This window comes from Seriola aureovittata, chromosome 16, assembly GCF_021018895.1.
Source record: "Seriola aureovittata isolate HTS-2021-v1 ecotype China chromosome 16, ASM2101889v1, whole genome shotgun sequence".
NCBI classification, from domain to species: Eukaryota; Metazoa; Chordata; class Actinopteri; order Carangiformes; family Carangidae; genus Seriola; species Seriola aureovittata.
This window is the reverse complement of record NC_079379.1, coordinates 23,151,758-23,164,560: the sequence shown is the minus strand read 5'-3', so window position 1 is coordinate 23,164,560 and position 12,803 is coordinate 23,151,758. Positions and strand designations below refer to the sequence as shown.

The window sequence follows — 12,803 nt, the reverse complement described above, 5'->3', positions numbered from 1 at the left end:
CCAAGGTGGCAATAAAATGTGGCTAACCAGTGATCTTATTGTGGACGTGGGCTAGAAATGCAATGTATTTGTCATATTGTAGAAAAGCTTATTATTCACGGACTATTAAAAGAGTTTGTTTGGCTGCATTGTAAACAGATACACCAGTTGATCCTCTGACCATTTCAATGACTGTTTGAGGCCAAAGGTCAAATTATCCAACATTTCATAACAAGCAAAGGTTAGACAAAAGTCCAAAAAATAGATATAAATTTGAATATAAACAAACTAATTGTATATAAAGTAGTTAAAACTAGCTCCTCTGGTAGCTACAACAGTAAAAGGCTGCTTATACTTTTATATATTCAAATTAATAATTGCACAGTGCAATAATAATAATATATTTTTGCTATAGTATGGTTACACTGTGGTTTACTTAAGTGAAAGATGTGAATATTACTTCCCCCAGAGGTGTTGGAGCAGGTGGGAAGTGTAACGATGAGGAATAATTGGAAACGCTGCTGAACACTGATCGCTGCTGGACAGGGTGGGAACGGCAGGTTCTGCAATGGCACCACAGGTTCATGACTGGTAGACTGTCAACAGAGCAAAAGACACAAAAAAAAAACTTATGCATTGGCCGTCACCATGACATCTTGTGTTTCCTATTTGTAAACACAGAGAGGATTTCTCCCAGAGACCGAGTCCTCTTTTAGAGGACAAGCAGTAGCCTATTTGTGAATCAGTGTATGAATATTTATTACTGGTGGGAATAAAAGTGGAAATAACATTTTTTACACTAACATGAGTAATAGACAAAATCAATGTCAATATGATTGTTCTTACCATTGTTTACAGCAGATATACCACACATCATAATATTTTATATACATGTGGGGTTTTTTTTCCCTTTTGTTGATTGTTTAAAATTAATATCTTATGTTTTCTTTCAATAGGTGACATTGGTCTACAACAGGCAAAATAAAGGCTCCTGATTGTTAACAGCAACGCCCTGTGTTAACTGAACTCACAGATGTATTTTGTGCAAATTTTACCCAAAAAGTGTCGGAAGTTGAGTGAATTTTCCATTAAAATAAAACTGAGAGCGTCAACACAGACGTTGTCTACAAAGAAAACAACATTTAATCCAAACGCTCCGTGGATTATTTGTATTCCATATTGATATTTAGTCCAAAATGCATAATCAAACAATCTGAAACAACTGACATCACATTAGGATGTATGTCACAAGCAAGTAGTGTACGTAGATACATGCGTTACGTGTTTTATTTTGAAGGGCAAAGACGGATATCCGTCTATTGTGTTTAACTGACTTAACGTCACTATTTTTTAACTTGGTTTCTTCCTGGACTTTTCAAGCGTTTGCGACTTTTATCGGAGTTTTGAATTGAATCAACATGGGTGCTTGTTTGGCACTGAGTTCCCTTGCCAGTTGTGTAAGTATACTTTTATTTTACACGGTTACTTCACGTAATACGTAGACTCGTCATTTTCACACTTTCTTGGTTAGTTTGTGCGTTGTTTTAGCCAAGACATTAGCTTGTTTTGGTTTCGATGGCATGACGTCACGTGAAACTAGCTTAAAAACGGCTAACTATCGGTAAATGTTTGTACACGCCTCGATTGACACAAGATTTTATGATGAATACGTGAATGCTAGTTATAGTTCATTACTGTTAAATGAACAACGTTACACATTCCGTGAAGTTGCTGTAAAGTTTTATAGTTTGTTAACCGTCCTCCCTTCGTTCAACGTAGTGAAATGAAGCGTCCTTTCAACGTTTAAAGTTGACAAACCTCTTTTGAGACATTTAACGTGTAACATTATCAACATGTGAGACGGCAGTGAGTTGCCAGATTTCTGATGACAATGGTTTGGTGTGACAGAAGGGACGTCTCCCTGTTTTTTGTTTTCTTTTTTACAGTTACCTTAAAAGGCAGTTTGTCGATTAAAGTTTCAGAGATTCTTACAGTCAACAAGTAGCTAGGTTAATATGAACAGACTTTAAGACTTCACGCGCTAGATCTGCAAAGTGCTCTCGTGAAGGCGCCATTTCCGGGTTTTACTCAGTATCTTACGCCATGCCTTTGAAAAGGGCGTCACTGTGTTTGTTGTTCTTAACTTGATCTGTCCATTGTAATCATTCTTACCTCGATTTATATTATATGATTTAAATGATTCTTATGTGTCGTGTTTAACTCCATTGGACTGTTTCTCTTTTTATATTTTACAGCATAGAATCACAGTATAAATACATAGTGTATATATATATATATATATATATATATATGAGATTTTTGACTGTGATAAAATGAATCTAAATTAAGAACTAATGAAAAACACATAAAAGCAGTTAGTATTAAAAGTATGGAACAGCTGCAAGAAGAGCTAAGTCAAATTGATTGATAAAGATTATTTTTCATTTTGATATTTTCTGTTTATCCACTATCCACTACTGCAATTCAGTATTAGAGCTGGGCATAAGTTGCAATTTTTTGGTACCAGTGCCATTACAATACCTTTGTTTTAGTACCACAACTAAGACAGTTACTCTTTTTGATTCCTTACTTTGAGGAGTATAAATATGTGTTGCTACAAAGCTTGTTTTGTCTAGCAAGATTTTTTTCAAATGTTAATCGGTGCTTAAACACAAGGAGTTATTGTACAAACTGGCAGAATTCTGACATGAATCACTCACATTTCAGTCTGTACCAGAATAGTACTGAGGTTTAATACCCAGCCCTTTTTCAGTGTTGTGAAATAAAACTTGTGAACAAGCTCTTTATATCGGGCACTGTAATTTTGAACACCCACCGTTATCACTATGAGCTCATTGTTTTATTCTTAACTAAAGTTATTTGTATTTGTGTAGTTTAAGATTAGAGTTTATTGTTGCCAAGGCAGGATGGCAGAGGCCAGCCTGAACCATGGAAACTGGATTCTTCTCGTCAGGGATGCAGTGTTTACACCAGAGGCCTGTGTAGTCACATACTGATGTTTAGTGAAGGATGGCTGATCTCAGCTACAGTCTCTGCCTCAGTGCTTCACACACCTCTCAGCAGTCTGCATCTGAATCATGCAGGAATCCTCTGTGATCCTGTTCGCAGCTCTGGATAAGAAACAGAGAGAGGGAGAGATTTGTTATAGCGGAAGCTCTAATCACAGGCCTGATTACTGCCACTGTGAATCATCATTTATATCTGCTTTTTCTAGAAGCATGCGGAAGGAGGACGATGGTTGCTCCGACAGCAGACACAGTGTTATTTGTTCTGTATTTTTTTTTTTTTTTCCTCCTTCATCCACAGTCATTGCAAGCCATGCATGCATTATGCTGATTATCCCACAACCCAGAGCCCTGTCTCTGAATTTCATAAAATATGAATCAGTACGAACACCCTGCTAATTCTTTCCCTCGCTTCATCTTCAGGCGTCCTGTTTGTGCGGCTCGGCCCCCTGCCTCCTGTCATCATGCTGCCCTTCAACGTACAACTCCACCGTGAGCCGCCTGGCCTTCTCCTTCCTGCTGCTGCTCGGGACTTTTGTGTCTATTATTATGATTCTGCCGGGCATGGAAGAACATCTTAAAAAGGTATATTAGATGAGACTAGATTAGATCAAATTTAATTATCCACATGGGGATGCGGGACTGCTGCATCAGGTACCATTAATCATATCATAAGACCTAAGTTCTATTAAATCTTCTGAACTCGTATATCATTCCCAAATCAAGTAAATACAGGAGAATAATTCAAATTGCATTCATGTGGCTGTAAGCCAGAGAGAGTGATATGGTAGCAGCTGGACTGGATGCTTGGATTATGTGTTTGTTGTTTTTCTACCAGATGTCCAACGGGAATCTTTTTTTTTTTTTTTTTTTTTTAAAGCTATTCCCAAACTACTAAGCTTTCTAGATGAGCCACTGTAATCCTGGCCTGCCCCTTTATTTCCTTTGTATGCTTTCACATTGTCAGATTCCAGGTTTCTGCATGGGTGGGTCAACCATACCTGGCATAGAGAACAAGGTCAACTGTGACATCATCGTGGGCTACAAGTCAGTGTACCGCATGTGCTTCGCCATGGCCTGCTTCTTCTTCCTCTTCTCCATCATCATGATCCGAGTGCGCAGCAGCAAGGACCCCCGAGCTGCCCTCCAAAATGGGTTCGTGCTGCTGCTTCAGTACTTCTTCAGCACAGCGTTGCATGATGAGAGAATGATGCACTCTGGTGGCCAAACATTGGAACTGCACTTCTAAAGATTGTGTTTACACTGAGTAAAAAGTTCCTTTCATTCATACTTGGAATAACTTTCCTTCTCAGTTTCTGGTTCTTCAAATTCCTCATGCTGGTTGGCATAACTGTGGGAGCTTTCTTCATTCCTGATGGCATCTTTACTACAGGTATGAAGCCCGGACATATATTAGAGTTTTTGCCAGTCTGAAGCCAAATATGTTGTTGTATGTTTTTTTTTTTTATTGCCAGATTTGATTTCACTTAAATCCTCCCGCAGCTCACACACCTTTGACAAATAAGATACTTCACTGCTTGTTTCAAGTTCAAATCTTAAGTCAAAATTAGAGCTTGATATGGTTCAACATAAAGTGTGTTTGGGCCAAGTATCAAGCGGTGGCTATGGCTCAGGGGGTAGAGGGGGTCGTCCGCTAATCATCAGTGGTTTGATCGCAGGCTTTTCCAGTCTGCATGTCAAAGTTTTGGGCAAGAAACTGAACCTCAAATTGCCCCTGATGTATCATCAGTTTGTGAAGGCATGGCACAAGCACTATGTGCATGTGTGAGTGAGCGGGTGAAAGTGGCTTGTATTGTAAAGCGCTTTGAGTGGTTGAAGAGACTAGATAGACGCTATCAAAAACTGTTGATACCCAGACCTTGTCACAGTAAGTCTTCAACCAGTTTTTGAGGCTCAATACTTTTGCCCATTTTGAGGGGGGAGGTGAAGGAGGGTGGTCTATGTGTTCTGTGTTCATGGTAAATAACCACTTGTAACCTTCAAGTAAAGACTCACTCCATGTGATTTATAGCAGTGTTGAAGAATTTAAGTCAATTCTGATGTTTGTTATTTTTAAATAAGCTAAACACCAGTTTTTATAAGCAGAACTGATTTGAACTATGATGCTGCGTTCTGTACTGAGGATCCCTCAGCTTTAAGATTGGTGTTGAAAACTGATGCCTCTGGCACTGGATAGTAACTTTGTAAAGATTTTTCCGTCTGCCCTCAGTGTGGTATTACTTCGGCATGGGGGGCTCTTTCATCTTCATCATCATCCAGCTCATCCTGCTGGTGGACTTCGCCCACTCCTGGAACCAGTCTTGGCTGGATAAGGCAGAGAACGGAAACACCAAGTGTTGGTTTGCAGGTAAAAAGGCAACATACTCTCCCTGTAACAATAAACCTGCAAGTTCAAAACTTAAGGTTTTTTGTTTAGGGGCTGCCAGTAAATATTCTCCCCAATTTTTATTACAAAATAACATCCCCTTGCAGTTTTATCACATTACAAGAACCGTTCAGCCTCCAAAACTTAATTATACTGTAAATGAATTATATCCATCTTTGTATGACTGGGCCATTTTGTGCTAGTGTGGTACTGAAAAATTATACAGCAGATATATCATTAATAAAACTACATGAAATAAGCCACATCTGAATTTTCATTGTCTGAAGTGACTTTTTTGGAAACCGTCTGATGCTGTGATCTAACTAACAGTTTCACCCTCAGGTTTCAGCGTGTAGTGATTTTGCTCTTTGCTCGTGTTGCAGCTCTGCTGTCTTTCACCTTCATCAACTATGCCTTGGCTTTCACTGCCGTCGTGCTCTTCTATGTGTTTTACATCCAACCTGACGACTGCACGGAGCACAAGGTCTTCATCAGCCTCAACTTCATTTTCTGCATCATTGTGTCCATCGTGGCCATTCTTCCCAAAGTTCAGGTAATGTAGACTGAAGGTACTAAATGTTGATATTCTGTTCTCTTATCCTTCATGTATAAAGTCCGCCTGTGATGTATGGACTGTACACAACAGCAGGGAGTACACACTATATCAAAATCACTTAAATGTTAAGTAATTACTAATTTAACATGAGTTTATTAGTTTCAGCCAAAACTCAAGTAAAATGAATCAAAGTAATTTGAAAAACAGAAATGACAAATGAAAAGAACAAACTGCTATCAAAGTCAGTCCACCCCTTTATTAGTGAGATTCCACTCTTTTATTTTTGTTTTATATTTTGTGTGTCCGCCATTATTCTTAATGACGGATTAAATCCTCCTGTACATGGATGGTCCCAGTCTTGCACAAATCTGTGGAGAGATGTTCTGTCGTTCTTCACAGAAGATTCTTTTCAGCTGCTCTTTCCTGGAGCAGTTTTCTTGCTCTATGTTCTGTGTTAAAATACTCCAGAGCTGTTCTGTTCTCAGGTCAGGGGACATACTTGGCAAGGTCGTAACTTTCACTTTGACAAACTCTTGTGTCATATCAGCACACTCCCACCTCCATGTTTCACGGTCCGCTCTACGGAGTCACTCTGTTAGTCCTGGCCAGGTCCATGTCAGAAATGCTGGCCACCATCTGATCCAAACAAATTTATTTTGGTTTCATCTGACCAAAGAATGTGCTGCCAGCATTCATCAAGCTTCTTTTCATGTTCTTTGGCAAAGTTTAAACTTGCAGTTTTGTGCCGTTTTTTGAGCAATCATGTTTTTCTTGGACGCCGTCCATAGAGTTCGATTTCATGCAATGTCCTTTAGAACTGTCTGATCAGTCAGTGAAGCACCAGTTTCCACAGAAAAGTCAGAAGCACGTACCGTCTGTTTTTTAATGCAAGGCCGAGTTAACAGAAGATTGTGCCTGGTGTTATTCTGAGGACAGCCACTGCTAACTCTGTTATTAGCAGTATGTCACTTCCTGTACCTCTCAACCACTGCTGCACCTGTGTTTCAGCTTATGCTCAGTCACCGCATCTTTGTGAAGCCGCACAATCTGGTGTCTGACTTGCTGACTGTTGCATTAGATACAACCCAGGTCTAAACCGAGGAGGCTGTGGTGCTCGCAGGTTATTTTATAACCTTGTTCATGCAATTGGCCTGAAATGGAAATCACAGGTGTGATCCCTTTAGTTGCATTGAGGTTTTCAGTGTAACTTAATCTAACCTGTTTGTTTTTGAGTTGACATAGAATCACATACCTCAAACTTAAACTTCATTTAACGACTCATTAAACATTTTAGTGAGATTCTACAGTGAACTCAGTTTCATTGTATACACACCTGCTGTTTAAATTCTAAATGTAGAAGACAAGCTGATAATAAATGATCATTTTGTACCAGCTGTGACCTTTTGTTATCTGTGAGTGGGAACAAAATTAATGAACCTGCAAAGAAAGTTTTGTTTTACTGGCACAAACCTTTTTCTTTTCCAACTCCTCCCACGCCGTGTCTCCACAGGAGGCTCAGCCCAGCTCAGGCCTGCTCCAGGCCTCCCTCATCTCCCTCTACACCATGTACATCACCTGGTCAGCCATGACCAACAACCCCAGTAAGTCTAATCAATCTGAGTCACAACACAACTGCATGTTATTCACAGCTTGAACCAGATTAACTGACTTTAAGAAGGAGTACAAAGGAAACGGTTAAAGGTTAAAACTGTGATTAGAACTGCAAGCTGCTGCTGCTTTAATCACTTGTCATATTGTCAACTGTCTACTTTGTTTTCTGTTTCCAACTTCAGACCGGCAGTGTAACCCGAGTCTGTTGAGTTTGGTCCAGCGCGCCAGTCCAACTCCACCACCGGGACCTGCTCCTGCCCCTGGAAACGTCCAGTGGTGGGACGCGCAAGGCATCGTGGGATTGATGATTTTCTTGTTCTGCACTCTTTATGCCAGGTATTTCATCATCACCGTGGGTGTTTTCTCGTTATCATGACTTGATTTTACAAGAAGTAGACTTGTTTAGAAAGTCAAAACACTTTTAGGTTATGGATACTTCACTGAATGCAAGTTGCATCTTTTTCCTGTTGTCAGAGACCTCACATTACCAGCAGAAGAGTGTGAGTTTTAGTTTAGTATGCAGATTTTGTCGGTGCAGGAAGACTGCAAAAGAAAAGCTTATTTGGAAATGATGTTGCTCAACTTCTGCAACATTAAATACAAATGTCTGAAGCAGATATTTCAGATATGTATTGAATTCCTGTGCTCTCCACCACCACCACAGTATCCGCTCCTCCAACAACACCCAGGTGAACAAGCTAATGCAGACTGAGGAGGGCCAGGGTCTGACCGCTGACGAGGAGGCCGCCACAGGGGAGGACGGAGTCCGACGGGCTGTGGACAACGAATAGGAGGCCGTCACCTACAGCTACTCCTTCTTCCACTTCAGCCTCTTTCTGGCCTCCCTCTACATCATGATGACCCTCACCAACTGGTACAAGTAAGTATCAGTTATTTGTTATTCTTGACTAACTCCTTCAGACCAGGCCGACTTTCCTCCGACACTGACCTTCCCTCTGACTCCGCTCCTGGCTCACCAGGCCCGAGAGCGACTACCAGGCCATGCAGACCACCATGCCGGCCGTCTGGGTGAAGATCGGCTCCAGCTGGCTCGGCTTGGCCCTCTACCTGTGGACCCTGGTGGCTCCGCTGGTGCTCCCCGACAGAGACTTCAACTGAAAACGGTAGAGTCTCTCCACATTGGTCGATAGCCTCTTGCTGTTTGCACCTTAAGGGAAGATAGCTTTAGCTTCAAATCATCCAGCTTGAAATGTTTGATTTTACTCACAACTCCACATTTAAAGTTGCAAACTGAAATGTTAATGTGCTTTTGTTTTTGACCCTAAGCCATTGCACAATTCACAGTTAACGTTAATGTGGGTTCTTGTCTCGATTAAATTTTCATTTTTGCAGAGGCTTAGTTGAGCTTTAATCACACACTGTTTTTTGCCTCAGGTTATTTTTCTATTTTTCTTCCACAGTTACAAATATGAGAATTGAGAGCACTACATGCCTTTATACAACAAGACCAAATCAATCTTAAATTATCTCTGTGGGAAATTCATGTTGTGACTGCGTTCACTACATTTACATTGTATTTGTACTTTAAAAAAAAAAAAAAAAAATCATTGCCTTTAAATCAGTTTAATTTTATGGAAATGTTCTGTCTGAATTATGAGATATACTTTTCTACTTTTGCATTTTTATTGCACAGCTTTGTTTTAGTTCCCCGTTTTATAACAAGAGTGCATTATTATATTATGTACACACAAATTATTCACAGGGACCATTTTTGATATATTTTAAAGTAGTTATGTTCACTTTTCAGTGTAAAGTGTCTTCACCAACATATGTTCACTTTTCTTTATAATCAATAAAGTTGACATTCTGTTTAATGTCTTTAATCAGAGTGTAAACAGTGGTTCTGTCCAGCAGGTGGGTCTGTTGTCCATCAAGTCAGATTTCATTATATACAGTTGATTCTAACATTCAGTATGTGGTGTAAGATTTCTAAACCTCTTGTTTTTTTTTAATATATTCGACCATGTGAATTGGTTTGTTTTCTTCAGAGACGGCAAAGAAAATGTCATCAAGTCTGGTCAGTGTATATTTCCAAGTGCCTCACTGCCCTCCCTCCATGAATCACATGATCCTGCTAAAATGTGATTTATTGTGTTCCCTCTATGCAGGATTCCCCAGTGCAGCAGACACACACACACACACACACACACACACACACACACACACACACACACACACACACACACACACACACACACACTTACACACTTGGCAAGTAATGTAGAGGGAATGTGCTTTACCCCTATCACAAGATCAGCATGAGCGGGGGGGGGGGGGGGGGGACTGGCTGAACACAACACTGTATTATACTTAACAAAATTCATTCAGGGCTTGTGTTGGGGAAGAACGATAAATGGCCAGTGTCTGAAGTCTGACGTCTGAAAGCAAATCCCAGACAACATTACTGTGCACACCTTCACCCACACAGTAACATTAACATTTTTCCTCCTGTTACTTGTGCCTTTCACATTACGAATAAAAACCAGTTTGCCTTCATCACAGTACAACCAGTCCCTTCAGGCGCACAGATAATGTGTTAATATATGCATCCGATGTGTTAATGCAGTTAATTATGTCTTGGCCTTAAGACTGAAATGTATTTGCAATACATCTAATGCACCACATAACAGTCATATTGATGGATTAAACCGATGCTCCAGAAACTCTTCTATACAGTTTGGAGACGCACATGTTGAAATATAAATCATTATAGGGTTAGTCCTTAGTGTGGGTCAAACTCCCAAAACACTAGATCCTACATTTTCTCTGATGACATTATTAAGGGTTTATTTTTTGAGATTTACCCTTTTAGATTTATCTTGATAATCAGTCTGAATCCTCATTTAACTTCATTATACTTTTTGATCACTGTCAATAAAAACGGATCCATCCAAAACATACAGTCCAGACAAAGAAGGTTTTTGGGTGTGAAATTTTCTAATAAACAACGATGAAAATTATTCTTTTTTTACCTTGATCACTGCTTATTTATTCATGAATATATCATGCTATGAAAAACAATAATGAAAAACAAATTAAATGACCTTATTTTTATATTTTTAATTGAGTCCAATTTCTTCAATTTGATTTTTTTTTTATAATAACAGAGAGTTAAAAGTTAAAAGTCCACATTAGCAAGCAATAAGAGCCTCTATGCTGTGACAGGTTTGTTGACATACAGAACATTGTTATGTTAGTAATCTGTCATTGGTCTAATTAATCATGCATGACAAACTTTTTAGTGGCTACTGACATTAGATACAGAGACTCTGACAATCCTGCCGGACTTTGACGCCGTCTCCACCCACTCACACATCATCTATAAAACACTATATTCCTGCCTGAGCTTGTGATTTCGGCCCATATTGCTGTGGGTGACGGGGACAGTGGTAGAACCTGGCTCAGCTGTGAGCAGCAGACTGACCTAACGCTGTTATATAATCCTGAATGAGTCTCTGATCAGTTGCATAAGCAAGTTATCGGGGGCTCACCTCGCTCCGCTTCCTGTTGTGGCTTGTTTATTCTGGGCCCTGCCCGGGGAGACCTGCACATTCGTCATCCTCATCACCATCATCATCAACAGCGATGACACGCCTCCTCCCTGGAGGGGTTTTCAAAACACCTGGCAACCCAGGTGAAAAAAAAAAAAAAACAAGCTAAATGTAGCCCTGCCACATGGAGGGCTTTAATGGGCAGCCCCAATAGTCTTCATTAGATGACTGTATTTTTCACAGCTTTGAGTGTGTGAGGACAAATATTGTCAGGATACATCCCATATTCCTGGAGTATGACGACGGTGTGATTCGAAGGAATGTTTCACGTTTTAAAATTTATTCAAATCAATAAGATATTTTATACAATCAAATATTTGTTGAATAATTGATGAGTACAACTCTCCTGATTTTGAAACCACATTAAGAATGAGATCATGTTCAGCTGATGAAAATAAAAAAAACCCCAAAAACTGTTATTACGATTCATCCTCTACTTGTGCTGCATCTGTCACATATTAATTTTTATGTTTCATTAGATCATTTTACACTGCTAAAACTCTAAATATATGAAATAACTGAAAATAATACTATGAAAAACAATAAAGAACATAATAGTAATAATATTAATAGCAATAAAATGCGTCAATGACTTAAGAAGATACAAAAATACCTGTTAAAGTCTTAAATTCCCCTACAGATTTTGGGGTTTTATATTTATCTTTATTTCTAATGTTACTGTAAGGGGGCGGGGTTTCGCGGTAGTGCGAGATGGTTTGAGGCACCAGCGTGTTTGTCTCGCGCTCCAGCTGTGGCGGGATGCTGACAGTAGTCAAGTTCATATGAATAAGACACATACAAACCGGAAGCTCCTTTGACTTTACCTTCAGAATAATTGCGCAGAAATGTGACAAAAGACACGTTCAGCCATTTTTTAAAATATTAAACAGTATTTTTCATGATTCCTCACATTGTGTATAAAAATAATTAATTTAAGTGAGAAAGCTGACCCGAGTTCTCTAACACGTAAAGATTTTCTGTCATTGTCATGTCTCCCATTTTGTTTAAAACCAACACACTTGACCAAAAATGCTTCCTTTTTTCAGCTCAACAATTGAACGCTACGTAATTAGATTCATTGGTTTAAAAAAAAAAAAAAAAAGTTGTGCCCGGAAATGCTACGTGTTGTGTTTCCCGGGTATTGACAGTGGTGGTGATGATAGCGCTGTGGTAAATTGCGGCATCAACTTTCAGGAGGATTCATTCCCTGTCGCTGCCACCAGAGCATCTGGACCGGACCACTCACGTTATGACCTGGTAACAACTGGACTATTTAAGCAGAAAGCTACAGTGATTGACAGGTTAGGAAGCCAGATATCAGCAGCTAGAGGTGTTATAATATATTAGTATAATTATTATTAACTTGTGTGCTGTATGAGGTGTTGCTGAAGATGATTTTTTTTTTATCAAGCTAGCTTGAATGAAATACGGCGTTTCCGGTCAAAAATGTAACGTGAATAAAGTTCTGATCGAAAACAGTTGAAGCAGCAGTTAAAGCTACATATAAGTTTACAAGTTAACTCAAAGACAGGAATGTATAGTGTATATTGCTTCAGTATTTATTTATTTTTAGCTCCGCTACAAATTTGTCAACATCTAAAGGCTGGTACTTTTCCGCTTTTATTTTGAAGGCCACATTTGAACATTTCCTGCCTGTCGTTAAGGAACCTAGT

The 12,803-nt window shown here is 39.4% G+C and overlaps 1 protein-coding gene across 1 annotated transcript; it reads left to right on the top strand.

Annotated features, from left to right (window-relative positions):
- Nucleotides 1-1,290: 1,290 nt before the first annotated feature.
- serinc2 (serine incorporator 2) lies at nucleotides 1,291-9,402 on the top strand. Its single transcript, XM_056399934.1, has 10 exons — nucleotides 1,291-1,436; nucleotides 3,429-3,590; nucleotides 3,973-4,160; nucleotides 4,319-4,398; nucleotides 5,236-5,373; nucleotides 5,775-5,944; nucleotides 7,458-7,548; nucleotides 7,741-7,894; nucleotides 8,223-8,438; nucleotides 8,539-9,402. Exons 1-9 carry the CDS (start codon nucleotides 1,398-1,400, stop codon nucleotides 8,347-8,349), a joined length of 1,149 nt encoding a protein of 382 aa, XP_056255909.1. The 5' UTR covers nucleotides 1,291-1,397; the 3' UTR covers nucleotides 8,350-8,438; nucleotides 8,539-9,402.
- The last annotated feature ends 3,401 nt before the right edge of the window (nucleotides 9,403-12,803 follow it).